The following is a 20,350-nucleotide window of genomic DNA, read 5'->3' as shown; positions in this document are numbered from 1 at the left end:
GTGTCGTCAATTTTTCCCATCCTCCTAGTCCAACCCTTACCATTTCCTTTCAATCCTTCCCTCTTATATATCGGGAAAATGATGCTAAAAACAAATTGATGGCAAGGCACAAATCTCCAAATATCAAGGGGAACGTGCCATTTGAGCCAATTTGTTCTGATTCCTGATTCCTGAAAATTCAGTTCCTTATCCAGAGTCCAAGGTCAGAATCGAGTAACAGAACTCTGGAGCTGAAACCGAATGGCAGAATTTGATTTTAAGACTAGATCTGAACTGAGAACTAAATTTCGGAAACTGAAATCAACGCTCAGACCAGAACTCAGTTCCCAATTCAGATTTTAATTTCAAAAACTCAGCTCTTAACATGGATTTATGGTACTTTGGGCCTAAATCCAGGATGAGAATTCAGATTCAAAATTTAGTTGTATTTCCAGAATTCGGTTCGAAGATGCAATAAAAAAACCAGGTTCGGAATTCAGTTGCAGCCTTAGAATTTGATTCCAAAACTCAGTTCCAAAATTATAGAAGTGTAACTGGAATCAGGAACTAAACTCTATAGATTTTTGATCGAAATTCAGGATCTGGTTTCTAGGACTGAAAACCTGTGCTGAATTCTGGATCCAGATTTGAAAATTGAATTTTGGATCGGAATTTTATAACTAAAATTTAGCTGCAGAGCACAATCCAAGTCCACAGCTCAGTGCTAGGATTCAGTTCCCGAGTTCAGGCTCAGAATTCAGTTCCAGATTTTAGCATTGAAATTGAGTTTCAGAGTTTAGGTTACAGTTCTAGCATTCGGCTTCAAAATTCGGTTCCAGAATTTCAGTCTCAGAATTCAGAATGAGGAATTCCGTCAGAACGTCAGATTAGACAGTCAGACGCTTCGGTGCAATATAAAAAAGTATATAGCGTTAATTTTACGTCTGCTTGAACTGCCGAGTTTATCTTTAAGAAGTTCAAACGTAAAGAAATATTCTTTCATTTTATTCGTATTCACGTCATCCGGTTATGTCTCTGACACTACCCACTCGCCTTTTTTCAAGCTGAAGCGTGTATGTGTCTGTTGCCAGGGAGCTGGAAATGTTAGCTTTTTGGTGCGGGGGAGTGTGGAGGGCCATTGAAAAAAGAAAAGCAACAGGGGAAATTGTTTTACCAATTAAGCTACCCTGGAAATGAAAACACATGCAGAGATAGCCCAATTGATTAGAAGAATCAAGCATGCTTCGCTGTACTTGGTCACCACGGCATTCACTTGCAGGCCTATATGTACGGAAGTACATATCGCATGTCAGTTTCCCAATCTACGTCTTAACAGAAATCGTTGATTTAAATCTGAATGTTTGGATTTAAATTGATGTCGAATTCAGGTAAAAATTAATATAATTTTAAAATTAATGATATGACATATTCAAACCTAGATCTATTGCAACACTATTTCTGTATAAAATGTTCAAAACGACGTATGTAACAATGAGAGATACTCTTTATTTACTTTCTCTTTTGATTATTACGGCACTCTTAGCAATCCTTCTATCCAATTATTTACCGATAATAATAACTAAAGCTATCATCTTTTAATCTGCTCTGGAGAAATTACCGAAAAAAGCAGGAATATTTCGCAATAATCGAAAGAGAAAGTAAACAAAGAGAACCTCTCAATGTTACATACGTCGTTTTGAACATTTTATACAGATTTTATGTGCTTCTATTGAGACATAAATTTACATGATTTATTATTTTGACTGGCCAAGTTGTTGTTCAGTAACTAACAATAGTCACCGAAGATATTTTCAATCCTCCGTTTATCCTTTGCAGTTGCTGTGAATGGCTTCCACTTGATTCTTGCATCAAATGAATAGTGTCCAATGGATTCTTTTTAACAATATCATCTCGGAATGACTGCCAACGAAAATGAAAGATTTTGCTTCCTAGATTGTGTAAACTTTTAGCTTACAAATCACGAGAAACCGCATAAAAAGAGTTGTTCACAATATAACAGCCCAAATTTCAGTCTTCACTAGGTTAAGAGTTTACAACGGCCACTAGAAAAGGCCAGATTCTCAAGAAATTTCAGCAGAAGAAAGGCAAAGTTCCTTTAAAAATGCTTGGTTTGGCAGACGATTTGAGCTTGTGGGCTGAAAAGCGGAATTTTTTTGGTAATTTTTAAAAAAAAATCTGCCAAATCGTCATTTTTAACCCTTTAATTTCAGCTTTCTTGGTACTTTTTAAACGGTACTATAGTGCAATAAAAGAAACATGTTCAATTTCATGAGTATTTTTCTACAACCGATGTCGAAACGATGTGCAAATTTTTATAAAACTTACAGGCAAATTCATCTAGTGGGCAGATCTTGTTCGTTAATGGATTTATAAACCTACTCTGGGACTACTAGTCCTCGGTTTCCAGTTCCGAATAATTCCGGTTCCGTTAGTAGTGAAAAAAAGCTCCAAAAACGAATATCTCTTGAATTTCCCAGCAACGGATAAACCGATTTCCACAAATCATGATTCAAATTTCTAGCTTTCATTGTCTTAAAAGATACTATGCAATTTAATCCAGATCCGACTTCCGAAATTATATGGCGATGAGTGTCAATACTTTCAAACCGTCATACAAAATGGCGATGCAAAACCGATACGTTCTGTTACGGAAGAAAAAAATACCACCGCCTTTGCGAACGACTTTCACAAACTTAGGCTCAAAAGAAAGGTCTTATAGTTTGATAGGTCGCTATTCAATTTTATTCCGGTGCGACTTCAGATTGCGGAACTATAGGGTAAAGTGTGTTTAAAATTTCGAACCCTCATTGTGCGACGATGCGAAATAAAGAAGAATTCTTATTAACTTGACATAACTGTATGCCTATACATTAAAAAGGTTGTGTTAGTTTACACCCAAAAAAAGTTTTCAATTCTATTAAAGTTTTAAAAAAACTTTTTGAAAGAATCGTCTAGTGATATTTTTGAAAATATAAGTGATATTAGAACGACATCATTACACCACTTGTTAGATTAAAAAGATTTTTTAGGTTTTAGTAATGCTTGCGCTAAAAATCAAACCAGAAAATCCTGTTTTAATCCATCTAGTCATGTAATGATGTTTTTCTCATATTTTTCAAATTGCTTTTATATTTACTTTATTTTTATTGAAGCAAGGATGCTACTGTCACTTTCGATGTACTGAGTTTATATAGGAATAGTTTTAGCTATTTCATTAACGATTGCATTTTCCTTACGGTTTAAATGTTTTTCGAGTTGAATCGGGATGTTATCAATACCTGACGGTTTGGTTCATAACTCGATTCAATGGTTGTGTCGGTTGTTTAGAGTGAATCCTAGACCTCATACCACCTCGACTCACCTACTCCGTGGCACCTACGGAAGAATTGGTTGAGTCATTGTTTTACCATCAAGTAGGTGAAAAATTGTAACCAAGTTCATAATATGATTTCCAAAGCAGCTAATTAGTAGAAAATAGAACTAAAACAACAGCAAGACCGTCATCACAACGAAACGGATGATTTATGATATTAACGTAATAGTGGCAGACAGATATTACACAAACAAAAAATGAATTTTACAGGTGATTTAATCCCTCATACGATGTAATTCATAAATACCTGAAGACTGTCCCAGAAAGTATGGACGCAACCAAAAACCGCTGCCATTTCGCAATGGCTCAGAACCTGTCAATTTTTATGGCTGCGTCCTGTTGTTTACACTCTACTCTAACCACTTGTGCAGTTGTTTATTCGTTTTCATTAGTTTGTTTCGAAATGCGTGGAGTTTCAGCAGAACAACGTCGAAAAATTGTGTACAAATGGTGCACAGAACGCGGACTATCAGTGATAAAGATATCAAAAATGGAAGAAGTAAGTGAAAAAGCCGTGCGAAATGTAATCAGGAAGTTCGGTGAGGACAACACCTTTGAGGATAAACCGAAAACGGGTCGAAAAAAGGTCCTGCTAACCCTCAGTTGGATAAACGTATACTGAAGGCATTCGAGCAAACGAAGCAGGTTTCAGTTCGAGACGTGGCCAAAAAAGTGGGCACTTCGAAGTCAAATATTCTTCGTGCTAAAGAACGTTTGATTCTTCGAACCTATAAGAAGCAGAAACAACCAAAACGTAGTCCGAAACAAGATGCATCGATCAGGCCGAGGGTTCGAAAGCTGTACAATACGATTCTTGCTGGAAATTTGAACTGCATAATCATGGAAGACGAAACCTACGTGAAACTCGATTACAAATCCTTACCGGGACCACAATATTATACGGTGCGAGAAGGGCAAGTGTTAATCCAGTCCGAGACATCGAATGAAGTCGAAAATTTGGTAAGAAAGCTATGCTCTGGCAAGCAATTTGTAGCTGCGGTAAGATTTCGAAACCCTTCATCACCACTGCTTCAATGAACAGCGAAATATACATCAAGGGATGTTTACAAAAACGACTTCTACCCATGATTCGAAGCCACAAGGATCCTATTGTCCTCTGGCCAGATCTTGCTTCTTGCCACTACTCGAAATCAACGGTAGAATGGAATACTACTAAAAATGTCACTTTCGTCCCAAAAGACATGAAGCCACCAAATTGCCCACAACTTCGACCAATTGGGGAATTTTGGGCACATCTTAGGAAACATGTCTCGGCAGCCGAAACCATTCAACAGTTCGAAAAAGATTGGAAAAAAGTACGGGTGTGTAATGTCAGAGACATAACTGGATGTCGTGAAAACGAATATGACACGCTTTATTTATGCTTCCGAATTCGAATTGGTAGTTCATCGATTGTTTGAATTGTGCAACTTTCCCCTCTTTCATTACTAGAAATTTAAACGATGCGCCTAGACTAAATTACAGATTAGTTACATTAAACATTCTGAAACGCACTTAAATACTATGAAATAAGCAGTATAGTTCTTTATAATAAAAAAATGGTGACGATTTGAGTTAGTTCAGCACGCAGACTAAATTCTAAACCCATATTCCAGAACTAAGCTCTAAAACATGAAGACGATTTTTCGCCATGACTACCAGAATGGGTTTTATAGAGTACAGTAAAGTAAATTTCCGCATAATTCTTTAGGAGTATTATTATGGTTCTAAAAAGAACCGAATAGAAGAAGTCTGGAATAAAGAACTGGATCCTGAGTTGAAGAACTAAATTTAGAACCAATAACAGATTCAGAATCCAGTTTCAATTCTAGAATTGCAATTTCGAAACTCAAATTAGTTCCGGAATCTTTTTCCAGAATCCAGTTTCAGCACGCAGGCTCTGAATTCTAAACCTATATTGCGGAACTAAAATCTGAAAATTGAACTTCTCGTTACGACTACCGAAAACCAAATGATGGCAGGTGCTCTCTCCGTCGCTGATGGTTTAACTCCCGCGATGGCAGTCTGCTCGCCTTGAAGCCCAGCAAGCGAATGAAAGTTGCTACCTGAGCGTTTGAGGTTTTAACCACGCAAAAGGCGCTCTCTCCGTCGCTGCTGGTGGTTAACTGCCACGACGTTTGCTCCCATCGAACGCACGAAAAGAAATGATCGATTTTCACCACGGTTCCCCTTTTATACGCATTCAGTTGAAGATATGTGCCTGACTACCTCAAAATCGTCGTCCTTGCGCGAAAAACCCAATCGAAAGTAAAGAGTTTTCCGCATTATTTTGAAATTTTGAGAAAACTTAATTTTTGAGTTGTTTGTGGTTATCTCACACTGTTCAAAATATTATCCTAAATTCCTGATCATATTTTTGATGAAATGATGAAAGAATTATGTTGCTACCATTAATACAAGTCGAGATATTCACGATTAAGTTCTGCCCATTCTTCCATATGGCTAATTTTGAAAAGGCACCCCATAGTAAAGTAAGTCGTATTCACGACAAAAGTGTCAAAACTTGTCGCCAAGAAGTCTGTACGGAATTTAATGAGGAACGTTCTCAAGAAGGTTCGCCAGCTAGTTTACAATGGCTAAGTAGCAAATGTTGAGAATAATATTCTGTTGTTGTAGTCTAATATTATCAGTATATCGAATAAAATTTGAATATCTAACACTTGTGAATTATTTACAGCGAAATCAAAGTGCGTCCATACTTTCTGGGACAATCTTTATTTTTGTCAAATGAAAGAGTTTGTAATGACTTAATGTTAGATTGGCGTGAATTTCACTGGTTATCAACCAAGCAAATATATGCTTCTGTGGTTCAGTTGATTAAGAGACGTACTTTGTGATCCAATGATTCTCGGTTCAAGTCACGGCGGTGGCTGTCAGGTTCCATTTTTTCATTTTTGTAAATTTCATATCATGGAATTTAAGACACAATATTGAATGTTCTTCAACGTGAATTTGCGTGAACTGCGACGCTACATTTATGTGCATCTAATAAGATGGGTTTTTTCGAAGTGTGTAGTATTTCGAATGCTGTTGCACAGTGTATCAATTTAGAAAATTTGCTGTGCAGTTTCTTTTATAGTAGTGTAAGTTGATTAATTCAAGTAACTTAGTTACTGCCAGGTAGTAACTGTTTTATGTTCTTCCTATGCTTATTTATTTTTCATGTGTAACAGATCCGCTGAAAAGTTCGTATCGTTTCTATGAGAGGGCGCCACTAGAATTAAATCCATACCATTTTCAGTTAGTACCAACCTTCAAAAGATACGTATATAAATTTGACAGCTGTCTGATTATTAGTTTGTGAGATATTGCATTTTGAGTGAAGCTACTTTTGTTATTGTGAAAAAAATGGAAAAAAAGGAATTTCGTGTGTTGATGAAACACTACTTTTTGATGAAAAAAAGTGCCGCCGATACCAAAAAATGGCTTGATGAGTGTTATCCAGACTCTGCACCGGGCGAAGCAACAATTCGTAAGTGGTTTGCAAAATTTCGTACTGGTCATATGAGCACCCAAGACGATGAACGCAGTGGACGTCCAAAAGAGGCTGTTACCGATGAAAACGTGAAAAAAATCCACAAAATGATTTTCAATGACCGTAAAGTGAAGTTGATCGAGACAGCTGACACCCTAAAGATATCAAAGGGACGTGTTGGGCATATTATTCACGAATATTTGGATATGAGAAAGCTTTGTGCAAAATGGGTGCCGCGTGAGCTCACAATCGATCAAAAACAACAACGAATTGATGATTCTGAGCAGTGTTTGGAGCTGTTATATCTAAATAAAACCGATTTTTTTCGTCGATATATAACAATGGACGAAACATGGCTCCATCACTTCACTCTGGAGTCCAATCGACAGTCAGCTGAGTGGACTGCACGCGATGAACCGAACCCAAAGCGTGGAAAGACTCAACAATCGACCGGTAAGGTTATGGCGTCTGTATTTTGGGATTCGCATGGTATAATTTTCATCGACTACCTTGAAAAGGGAAAAACCATCAACAGTGACTATTATATACCGTTATTAGAGCGTTTGAAGGACGAAATTTAAAAAAAAACGGCCTCATTTGAAGAAGAAAAAAGTTTTGTTTCATCAAGACAATGCACCGTGTCACAAGTCGATGAAAATCATGCTGAAATTGAACGAATTGGGCTTCGAATTGCTCCCTCATCCACCGTATTCTCCAGATTTGGCCCCCAGTGGCTTTTTCCTGTTCTCAGACCTCAAGAGAATGCTCGCTGGTAAAAAATTTAGAAGCAATGAAGAGGTAATCGCTGAAACTGAGGCCTATTTTGAGGCAAAGGACAAATCGTACTACAAAAATGGTATCGAAAAGTTGGAAGATCGCTATAATCGCTGTATCGCCTCTGATGGCAATTATGTTGAATAATAAAAACGAATTTTGGCAAAAAAATGTGTGTTTCTATTAAACGATACGAACTTTTCAGCCGAACTGTTAGACCCAGGAATATTCGTTGTCTTAGTCATGATTTTTTAAAGAAATTGATTGTTTTTATATATTTCTAAACTTTCGGCACCGTCTAATTTTGATGGGCTGGAAATTTGTTTTAAAATATTTATAGGCTTTCTTTTTTTTCTGCGATGTGCTTTGACCCGAATTTCCAAAGTCCTCTTTGTCTTTCCAATATATTTTTTTATCGAAGATTGTTTGAATTGATCGCTGGATAACCATGGAGCTTTCCAATATAATTCCAGCATCCTGTCTGAGGGGCAAGGTGAGCTTTCTATGAATCGTATGATAAAAGGCCATCATTTTAAACCTTTTAAACCAACCGCTCAAACCCCAAACTTTTGACAAATGTTTAAAGCTTTGTTATATCCTCAGAAGATTAATCAAGTTATGGTAAAAATCGAATATAATATTTCCGACTCGACTTTAAGACAATACCGCAGACAAAATAATTGGATAATTGTGCAATACTGCTGTTATAAAGACTGTCCCAGAAAGTATGGACGCACTTTGATTTCGCTGTAAATAATTCACAAGTGTTAGATATTCAAATTTTAATGGATATACTGATAATATTAGACTACAACAATAGAATATTATTCTCAACATTTGCTACTACTTGACATCTTTATCAATCGTAGCACTGTCTTTCACCAATATCATACACTAGTAGCAGACATCCGTAACCGTTTCGATTTCTTTATAACGTGCACGAAGCACGCTTCGTTCGTTTTGTGTTTTCTTCTTCCACCATACCACCACGTATCGGTATTGTACATATTGTCATTCTAAATAGCGATTTGAAAACTTTGACACTTTGATCGTCCTGTAACGGCGGAACCGGAGATCAGATCCGAATGAAATTTAACAGTAGCTTTAAAGATAATATGAGCTTTAATTCAAATCAAGATTAGTGAAGATCGGTTCAAGCATCGCAGAGAAATCGAAGTGAATTCTTTTTTCGGAGTTTTTCTTCACCCTCTTTCGGTGCTTCCGGAACAGGAAAAGGGGGGACCAGTAGTGGCGAATTAAGTTTATATGCCCACAAACTAACGAGCTCAGCAAACTAGAAGATTTTATCAGACAGTTTTGTGGGTTTCGAACCTGTTTTTGACCATCGTTCGTGAAAAATACTAATGAAATTAGTCATTTTCCACTTATCACGCTTTAGTTCTGGACTCGGAGGTCGGGTACGGATAAAATATTCTACAAATATTTAGGAAACTATAAGACCTTCCATTTGAATCTTAGTTCATGAAAATCGGTTGAGCCGTTTTAGAGAAAATTGAGTGCACACTTTTTCTCTAATTTTCACATATTACCGTGTCCGGAACAGGAAGTCGGATCCAAATAAAATTCAATAGCAAGCTATAGAATCATAAGGCCTTTTATTTTAAACTTAGTTTGTGGGAATCGATTCGGCCATCTCTGAGAAAAGCGAGTGCATATTTTTTGTTACATACATACACGCATACGCACACAGACATTTGCTCAGTTCGTCGAGCTGAGTCGAATGGTATATAACATTAGGCTCTCCGGGCCTCGGTTGAAAAATCGGTTTTCACAATGATTGCATAGCAAAACAATTTATTTTCATGTTATGGGAGGATAAGTTATGGATTACTCAACTTTTAATCATCGAACTGTAATAAAATCGAATACAACAAATTTTTGATTCGGCCCTAAGAAGCAATACCGCCTACAAAATAGTTTGACATTTGTGCAATATTGCTGTTATATCGATACAAAAAAAATCGAAGCGAATGAACTCATACTCATCTCACCCCAAGGCCAATAGATAATACAGAGACAGAAGATCGCACTCTAAATAATGGTTTTCGTAAATGAGAAGACTACTGGAGATGGAGACGGAAGGAAGTGACGTTGCTCTATTCGATTTATCTTATCTCGGTTTCAGTCTACACTTAATGTATTCGAAAATAATAAAATCAAAAACCAAAACAGCTGTTTGAAAGCACCAGCGAACTATTTTCAAATAAGCCTCGAGCTCAATATCCAGTTCGTTCGTAACCAGTAACCTTTTATTGTTAGCCGTTAAATAGCCTTGTATTGGCATCACAATTTCTTTTGGCTCCAAATTAGTACTGTAGAAGTGTTTTTTATTGGAAATTGTTCAAAATTAAACTTTTCAAATGTACACTGCGGCCACTGAAAATCACCACCAACGTTTTAAAGTTGTATATTCGACCAAAAATCGGAAGTAGTCGTAATCGTAATTTTGAAAAATGTAAGCATTATTGATGAGTCTAGCGCCAACTCGAACAAATGTTGGGAGCATCTTTAATCATTTGCTGGACATGTAAAATTTGTTACAAAAAAAAAACATCGGATAGTAAATGGCAAACGACCTTTGCCTTTACTTTCTGATATATCAGAGACTCGGATGACTCGTATCGCTAAGATGCCTAAGTTCGACTCCTCTGGTAGAAGGTAAAAGTTTAGATACGAGAAGCTTCTGCTTACTCAAATGACCCTTGTCACGTCTCACTTTTCCGCACTTTATTCTTCACATCCTTGCTCTTCCTTGAGTACTATGGCTCTATAATTTCATATTCTTTCTCTTCTTATAATCTCTAGTTAGTTTGATATCGTTAAAAACCGAAAAAAGTAAAAATTACTGACTGACCAGAAGTCATAAATAAAAAAAAAACACATATTTTCGAGCCGTGTATATTTTTGTTGTCGAGAACAAACCTCTAGATGACCAAATACCAAATTTCATAATAATCTATCCACCAGTATTTGAATAACAGCTGATCGTGCCAGACGATTTCTAGTTTTCATCAAGCTATGGAAAAAGGCGCACCATACGCATTCGTACATGAAAGTAACGGTGAAATTGAATGATCATCCCCCGTATTCTCCAGACCTGGCACCCAGCGACTATTATCTACCTTATCCAAACCTGAAATGGTTTATCCAGGGAAAGACATTTTCGTCGAATGTTGAGGTCATTGCAGAAATGGAAAAAAAATGAAAACCTTTGAAAACCTTGACAATTTGTTTTTTTTTTTTCAAATGGCATCAAAATGTTGGAGGACCGATCGGGCAAGTGTATCGTTTTAGATGGAAAATATACTGAAGAATAAAAAAATTTTCATGGAAACAAATCGACTTTTTTTTGTTAGACCAGGGACTTCTCATTCCATGTAGTACTTTGTTTGTACAAAAGGCTGGCTTTTAAAAAGAGCCAATTTTTTCTTTCGGCAATCTTCGAAAAATGATTTTCTTAAAATCAGTCAAATTTCGAATTACACCGAAAAAAATCTATTTTTAAAATTTAATGTCGATTATCAAAAAAAACCATCAATTTTAATGCTTTAAAAATTAATCAAAATCAAAAATATTTTTTTTTATAAATTGAATCAAAATTTTTCAAAGCAATTTTTTTTTTATTTTCCAATATTTAATTCGAAAAAGTGATATAACAGAATTCAGAAAAAAAAATGTTTACAATCTCTTATCAGTTTACACACACTTCAAGATATATTATTTTGGTTTAAGAACGATTATTACACCAGACACAGTTTATTTTGTTTTGAAAGAAATTTTGTCACCTTAAGATAATAATGATCTAATCGGTACCAATTAAAGGTCAAATCAGTTGCATATCGTACCACTTTTTATCACCACCGTTTTCCAACTTGCAAGAACTTAATCATTGAACTACTTACGTAATTTTCCCTGAACGGCATCCATGCTCAGAAACACTCCGATCACTAAAACTGCGGAGATTGGTTTCATGTTGCGAATCATTTTCGAACTTTTTGTCGGATAAGTACAGTTGCACTTTTACTTTTTACTATGTCTCTTTAACTTTCACGGCACACTGCTGACCATGAACTTGAGATCCTGCGGACACTTTTCTTCGTATGACCTTTTCTTTCGCACCTTCTGTTCTGGTGTTTTAGTCTCGGTTATCCTCACCCGGGTACTTGGAATCGCACAAAAGACACAAAGAATCTGTCCACTGATCACCGTTCAATCGAATTGTGGAACTACGAATCTAGGAAATTCCTCAACCGCAACTCCAACCAGCAGAACCGAAGCGGACTGTTTTGATTATTGTGCAATCGAGCGCCTTTTATAGAATGTGTCCGCCGAGGGTCTGCCAGTCTTCTGGTTTTGGTTGATTGTGGCGATCGTGTATGCGTGCGTACGCAGATGCGCGATCGTGTGCGAGCACCCGGCGGCATCGTCTTAGTTGATGCCGTCGTCGTCGTCGTCAGCGGCGTCGATTCTGTCAGTTGAACACTTAAAATCCATACTCCCCTACTCAGCCCACAGTGCGCCTGTTTCACACCACACAGCACGAAAAAAATAAGAACGCAAACACAGCAGCGCAAGCAAGTAAGTCTTGGCAGGCGCTGACAAACAAACAGAACGGCAGAACAGTGTTCTGCTGGCTAGCCAAACCGCATCAGAAAACACCGCATGACAAAACGGTTGCGATCAAAGCAACCAACGTGTGTGCCTAATGAGCACGAGGAAGCTCTCGGTCATGGCTGGCAGTGACGGACTGTGCCACGATGGCGCTTAAGTCAATGACGAAAACAAAATAATAAAATCTGCCGGTTACCGGCAGAATTAGACCGGGTGTTGGTTTTTGGTTTTCGGCACGGGAGAATTTTGTTACGTAAACATGTTATACTTCGGAGTTCGCTGCCTCCCGTCGTTGAAGTCTATTGCCGAGTCATAAGAATTTTGGGACGATTTTCTATGGGGGTTTTATTTGCAAGTCATCCCGCTAATCGGCCGATCGTTAGGTTGTTTACATCGAGATATCGTTGATGGTTTTATTGGTTGAGGTTGGGATTTAATCAAATTGCTTCCACATAAAAACCATTCATTCATAATTACGCCGGCTAAGGGTTAATATCATTGAAGTTTTTTTTTATAGATGGCAGTAGGCTCTGAACATATTTTCTATGTGGTCGTTCTCCGCAAGTCATATTTTTTCTAGATGTCCGTCCTCATTTGAAGAAGAAAAAAGTTTTGTTTCATCAAGACAATGCACCGTGTCACAAGTCGATGAAAATCATGCTGAAATTGAACGAATTGTTCTTCGAATTGCTCCCTCATCCACCGTATTCTCCAGATTTGGCCCCCAGTGACTTTTTCCTGTTCTCAGACCTCAAGAGAATGCTCGCTGGTAAAAAATTGAGAAGCAATGAAGAGGTAATCGCTGAAACTGAGGCCTGTTTTGAGGCGAAGGACAAATCGTTCTAAAAAAATGATATCGAAAAGTTGGAAGATTGCTATAATCGCTGTATCGCCTCTGATGGCAATTATGTTGAATAATAAAAACGAATTTTGGCAAAAAAAATGTGTGTTTCTATTAAACGATACGAACTTTTCAGCCGAACTGTTAGACCACTCATATGAATCTTGCAGCTGCTGAATTTGCTCTTAGAAACTAGAACATGCGAAACTTCTTGAAAACTGTGCCTGTAATAATGAATCCGATACATAGAACCTTAACTGAAATATAGGATGATTTTTTAAGAAGTATAGGATTTGATTAAAAAAACGAACTCTCATACCGGTCGATAATCCACACCAAACTGTGACTTTTTTTGGGATACATTGGTAGCTCTTGCAATCAATGATGGCTTTTGTCGTATCAAAGAACTCTTCATACGATTCAATCAGTGCCATCAAAGAGAGACGTATATCATCTCAACAACAAAACCACCGACATGGTTCATTTATCATAGAATGGACACCAGTGCGAGAGCGAATTTCTCTCGATGACCCGTCTAAGCATCACAGGTTAGCACGCTGCTGTGGAGATTCGACAAACCGCAAAAGGTCGCTCATTCCGATTCTATACGGGAATCATTTTACTATTGTATGGCACCACAATCGCTGCATGAACAATGTTGGCACATGCTTATGTATGCTGCTTTATAACTCCAGTATAATTTAACGAATTCTTATCAAACTTGACACAGGTACTTCTTGATCTTCAGAGATTGTCATAAGAGTATTTTTCAATGGAAGGGCGTGTCCCTAGCATGGGGATATTAGATAAAACTAAACAATACTGAAAGTAGGCAGTTCGCTTTCACATCTCATCCAAGTTAGTCGATAAAACAAAACCCCTTACGTTCGGGACGGAAGAAACCAAGTACAGTATTGTGTAGTGAACAATAGAACGACCTCGAAATGAGTGAACCAAACGAACAAAAGCTACCGCCGACACGAAAGAATACAATTGTTGTTGACTTCAGGCAGTGCAAAATTCGACCTTCGATACGAGAACTTGAAGGTTTGCTTAAGGAGCAAATGCATCTTGACATTAAACGTGTGCATTTACTTCAATGCAATATGACCAATAATGTTGTTTATATCCAGTTCTATAAAGAGTTGGACGCAATTCAATTCGCTAAAGATAATAACAATGTGCACTATGTGGAGCACGAAAACATTAAGTACAACATTCCAGTATATATGGAAGATAGTGCTATAGAAGTGCGTGTGCATGATCTTCCCTCAAGCGTCACCGATTCATTTATTCGCAAAACTATGTCCCAATACGGAGAGATTCTCTCTATCGAAAAAGAAAAGTGGAAGAACTTTTTCCCCGGTATTCTAAATGGCGTATGTTTGTTACGCATACACTTGAAGAAGGCTATACCTTCTTATGTGATATTCGGTCAGGATACAAGAATCCCGTGCAAATCACTTGTTACCTATGACAATCAGATGGCCACATGTCAATATTGCCAAAAAGCTGTTCACTACGATAAGCCATGTGATAAACTGGACAAGGAGACAACCACACCAAAGGACAACGGGGCTTCCTTCACACAAACCCCAATATCCCCTATAGAACAAAGTACACCAGCTGCAGTTAACAACTTACCCTCCAACCAACCAGCAACTGCAACCAATGGACAACAAGGCGCATCTACAGCAAGTAGCAACGAAAAGAAGACGGAAATTGACAACAATACCATCGATGCGGCAATGGATGACGAGACGAACCATTATCTCTTGCATTCCAAAATTATTTGAAAAAATTGTTAACGAAAAACTTTTTCACCAACTGAAAAATGTACTAACTAACAAACAGTATGGCTTTTTCAAGGGCCGCTCAACTACAACAAATCTACTAGAGCTTGTGGCATTCACACTATTTGAAATACGGCCAGACGAATGAGACAAAATATTAACGTAGGAAATAAGAGTGAGGAATACTCGAGTTTGCCCAGATTCTGTTCTTACGCAGAGCATTATTCGAGAGTCTCCTAAAAATAATGGTTCTATTTATAGCCCCTTTTCAATTTTCCATAGCACTCATGTCTTGTAACAATATCGCTCCTGGGTTGGACAGAATTAATTTCAACTTGGTGAAGAATCTGCCCGACCTTGCAAAAAGACGTTTGTTGGAATTCGTTGACCCGGGTTGGTGGTTCAATGCATAGGGCGCTGGTCTTACAAGCCAGTTGTCGTATGTTCGAGCCCCGACCTGGAAGGATTCTTAGTGTCAGTAGGATGCATAGTACTAGCAATGCAATGATTCTGTACAGTAAGAATCGGCTGCGAAGTCTGTTGAAACCGAAAGGCCAAATTCCACAAAAGGAATGTAATGCCGGGACTTTGCCTTTTTGGAATTGTTCAACAAGTTTCTTGAGCAAAATATTGTCCCATCTGACTGGAGGTAAGTGAAAGTTATCGCCATTCAAAAGCCCATTGCAATGTTGTCCTGCATCAGAAAATTGTTCGAAAAGATTATTTTTCGACGTCTCAACACTTGGGTCGAGACGAACGGTTTGTTGTCAGATACTCAGTTTGGCTTCCGTAGAAATAAAGGGACGAATGACTGCCTTGCATTACTTTCGTCTGACATCCAAATTGCCTTCGCTCAAAAGCAACAAATGGCATCTGTATTTTTAGACCTTAAAGGAGCATTTGATTCAGTTTCCATTGATGTTCTTTCAGACATGCTCCACCAACATGGACTCCCAGCGGTTATAAATAATTATTTGCACAAATTTTTGTCAGAGAAGTGCATGTATTTTTCACCTGGCGATTTGGCAACATTGAGAATTAGCTATGTGGGTCTCCCGCAAGGCTCATGCCTCAGTCCGCTCCTCTATAATTTTTACGTGAACGACATTGACAGCTGTCTCGTAACCCCCTGCACGCTAAGACAATTGGCAGATGATGGCGTGGTTTCAGTTACTGGACCCAAAGCTATTGATCTGCAAAAACCGTTGCAAGATACCTTAGATAACTTGTCCGTTTGGGCTGTTCATCTGGGTATCGAATTCTCTGCGGAGAAAACAAAGCTGGTCGTCTTTTCAATAAAGCATGATCCCGCGCAACTCCAACTCCAGATGATGGGAAGAATGATCGCGCAGGTTTTGACTTTCAAATACCTCGGGGTGTGGTTTGATTCCAAATGCACGTGGGGAGGACACATTAGGTTTCTGATAACAAAATGCCATCAAAGAGTAAATTTTCTTCGAACAATAACAGGATCTTGGTGGGGTGCTCATCCGAAAGATCTAATAAAATTGTGTCAGACAACGATACTTTCAGTGATGGAATATGGATGCGTTTGCTTTCGTTCCGCTGCAAACTCTCATATTATCAAACTGGAGCGAATTGCTTTAGGCTGATTGCATTCGACACATACAATGAGTCTTGAAGTTCTGGCGGGAGTTCTTCCATTAAAAGATCGTTTTTGGGAGCTTTCATCGCGACTGCTAATAAGATGTGAGGTACTGAATCTCCTGGTAATTAATAACTTCGAAAGGCTAGTTGAGCTTCAATCTCAAACAAGATTCATGACATTATATTTAAACCTATGTCACAGGAAATCAACCCTTCAAGATATATTCCTACCCGTGTCAGCATCCTGAATGCCCCTGACTCAACTTTATTTTTCGATACATCCCTGCAGCGCCAAGTGCGTGGAACTCCGGATCACCTACGCTCTATGGAAATCCCAAAAATATTTTCACGTAAGTTCAGGCATATTGACTCTGAGAAAATATTTCACACGGACGGATCACGAATTGAAGAGGCTACTGGGTTTGGTATGTTAAACAATAATGTTTCGGATTCATTTAGGCTTCAAGAACCTACATCTGTTTATATAGCAGAATTAGCAGCAGTTCATTATAGTTTGAGTGTAATCGTCAAATTATCTCCAAACCATTATTTCCTCTTCACAGATAGTCTGAGTGCAATTGAAGCCATTCGTTCAAACGCTGCTTGCAAAAAAGAACCGTTTTTCTTGGGCAAAATAAAACAGTGCCTGAACGACATATTGAATGATAATTATCAAATCACAATAGTTTGGATCTCGGCTCATTGCTCCATTCCAGGCAATGAAAGAGCCGATAGTTTTGCCAAACGTGGTGCTATTGAAGGTGAAATTTATGAGCGACCAATTGCTTTCAACGAATTCTTCTTGGGATAAAGGTGATCTCAGTCAGTGGATGCCCTCAATTATTCCTAAAATATCGACAAAGGCGTGGTTCAGGGGACTGGATGTGAGTAGGGACTTCATTCGTGTGATGTCCAGACTCATGTCCAATCACTACACGTTAGATGCACATCTCCTTCGAATTGGACTTTCCGAGACATATCATTGTGCTTGCGGCGAAGGTTACCGCGATATTGACCATGTTGTTTGGACATGCGTGGAGTTTCGTGATGTCAGATCTCAACTAATAAATTCCTTGCGTACCCAAGGTAGACTATCCAATGTCCCAGTTCGCGACATTCTTGCTTGTCGTGACCTTCCATACATGAAACTTCTTCATCATTTCATTATGTCCATTGGAGTTCCAATTTAAATTTTATTTTATGTTAGACTGTTTACTCTTCCATGAGTTCAACCAATAGCCAGCTATCATATTGAATAAAAGTGATGAACTGATATAAACAATCCTGAAATAGTTATAAGATCATGTACAAAATGAATGTATTTTATTTAATGTTATTTATAACAGCAAATCGTTTGATAAAAACAGTGTTTAGATTAACTATTGAATGCCAAAATATTAATATGATATTCGAAATGTATTAAGTTTAAAGTACTATGTATTGTGGATGCCACGGCGAAGAAAAACTTATGTATATTGCCTATGAAATAAACGTATTTATGGAAAAAATAGTGTGCTGGGCTTTGTCAAACGCTTCAATCATAACTTTCAAGACTCATATTCTAAAAAATATGTACAACGTTGAAGGCGGCTAATCCGCAGTCTCTAGTGGAGTTTTCCAAAAAAAAAAAAGCAAAGTGCATGGCATTACATTCCTGTTGTGGAATTTGGCCTATCTGTTTCGACAGACTTCGAAACCGATTTTTAACGTACAGAATCATTGCATGGCTAGTACTACGATCCTATTGACACTAAGAATCCTTCCAGGTCGGGACTCGAACATACACAGATAAAAATATTTTGTGATTTTACATTTATTTTCATGCACATATTTGGAGCAGGCAATTAAATGGAAATTTACATTACAAAACGAAGCGGTTTGTAAATATACAGGCTTGTTGAAAAACTAAATGAAAAACTAAATGAATTTTAATGTAATTTTAAATCAAACATGGTTTTAAATCAGATTTTCGTTTCAACTGATGTCTATTTCCAAGTACTATCGGTTTACATGTCGTGTAAGTTTCATCTTTTCTTTCTGTGTTGCGATAACTGGTTTTGTAAAATTACCTCTGATCTCGAATTTCAAACAAAATTTAAGCTAGCTCAAAAGATTAGAAAGCTACGTTAGAAATAAAACACAATCCATTAGTAATAATTTATACGTTTTTCAGTAAACTTATATTTTTGTGTTAATAGATAAACACATGTCTTCTGATTCCTCTATTAATGATTCATCTTATGCGTACCAAAATCCAACATGCAATCAAATTAGAAAACAACACTCTTCTTCGGAGATATTTAAACTGATGACACATGGAAAACAAAGTATGACTGCACATTCCACACATTCTGCGCAGAACATGTTTTTGTTTGTCGAGCTAATTGCATCAACAACTTTTGACTCCATCCAAATTAGCGTAAACAATCTCATCATCCAGAAATCACCGGAATTGAGAGCGCACGGCAGATCTCATTTAAATCTCTTCCTAACTTTGTTTTGATTGCTGAACACATCCCATTCCGATTATCAGTTCTCTGTTTAGATAAACAGAGCATCACTTCGCGGGTTTGGTACTACCCTTTCAGCTTGGAACTAGACCGTTCGTATTTGAACAAATTCCGCCACACAAGGGTAGTGTTTCGATCTTACCGACAAGAAGCTTCCTTCCTTTGGCTTGTTTGGTGAGCACTTCGTACCACAGAATCAGGTAATGGAAAAATTTTCTTCAAGAACTGAATGTGGCTGGCTGGGGAATGTGAAAATATCTAATGGAAAAATACTGACGAAAGGCGATCACAACTTTACCAGTATTAAATTTCGCTGATTATCCGATCCTGGTGAGAATGGAGAAATTTATCAAACTAAAAAGCGGAAGTCATTGAAGGACACAGCGAAGAATCTTTGCGCGAATTTGTTTTAGTGATTAGTGATCTGAAATTACTAAGCGTGAACTGCTTATGGTATCTGTATTTTTTCTTCACAACCTCAATAGCATCCTTTTGACTGCCGATCTAGTTTTAATTGAAAGTAAACTAGAGTGAATATGATGTATCCAAAAACTCTAACTTTAAAAATTTTGTGTCATTCTCAAAAGATTTTTGGTGCTACAATTTGCAATTCTAGAAACTAAAAAGTGACACAAACAAGAACGATTTGTTGTGATTCGGATGCAATTTTGTATCTGTCTTAGGTATGGCGAACCGTTTGTTTTGCAAGGATGGAGAGACCGATTCGATTCATGCAAGATTCTCGAAAATGGTGAATTACTTCTTGGTATGTACTTTCTTCAAATTGTCGTTGCTCGTAAAGTGTTAGCTAAGCAAAAATCGTGTACAAGAAGAAGTTATCGAAAATCGATTGGACACGTCAAACCTTTGTAGATACCGTTCTTCCCCAGCAAAAAGATTATAGTTTTGCCAATTGAAAGACATTGAATGCAAACACTACTTAGAAGGCAACCAGATTGAACAATATTTTTCACGTTATTAATTATAGGTTCATTTAACCTCGGTTTTGAAGGCTAAATACTCCGGCTAAATTTAAATGTTTCGAAAGTCGTAAAAGTTTATTTGTAAACACTCCAAGGAAAAGTTCTACCCCATTCGCCATATTTACCAGACATTGCTCTATCCGATTGTCATTTGCTCCAACAACTCATCGCGTATGGCTTGTAGGAGCAGTTTCGAAAACTACGAAACCATCAATAAACCATCAAGAATAAGAATTTTTCCAGCGTGGTATCCGAGTTTTACCAGAAAGATGTTAGATAGACTATATTTTGCTATAGTGTACTATACTATACGGTACTGTAATGATACTCTCACAATAAA

The 20,350-nt window shown here is 37.6% G+C and overlaps 1 protein-coding gene across 1 annotated transcript in view; it reads right to left on the bottom strand.

Annotated features, from left to right (window-relative positions):
* LOC131431761 (protein takeout-like) overlaps window positions 1–11,964 on the bottom strand; it is a 28,052-nt gene extending 16,088 nt beyond the window's left edge. The window contains exon 1 of the mRNA XM_058597636.1: window positions 11,567–11,964. Within this exon, the coding sequence (XP_058453619.1) occupies window positions 11,567–11,648 (82 nt within the window). The 5' untranslated portion in view covers window positions 11,649–11,964. The remainder of the gene's footprint in view (window positions 1–11,566) is intronic.
* Window positions 11,965–20,350: the final 8,386 nt, after the last annotated feature.

This window comes from Malaya genurostris, chromosome 2, assembly GCF_030247185.1.
Source record: "Malaya genurostris strain Urasoe2022 chromosome 2, Malgen_1.1, whole genome shotgun sequence".
In the NCBI taxonomy this organism is placed as follows: Eukaryota; Metazoa; Arthropoda; class Insecta; order Diptera; family Culicidae; genus Malaya; species Malaya genurostris.
This window is presented reverse-complemented; position numbering and strand designations above follow the sequence as displayed.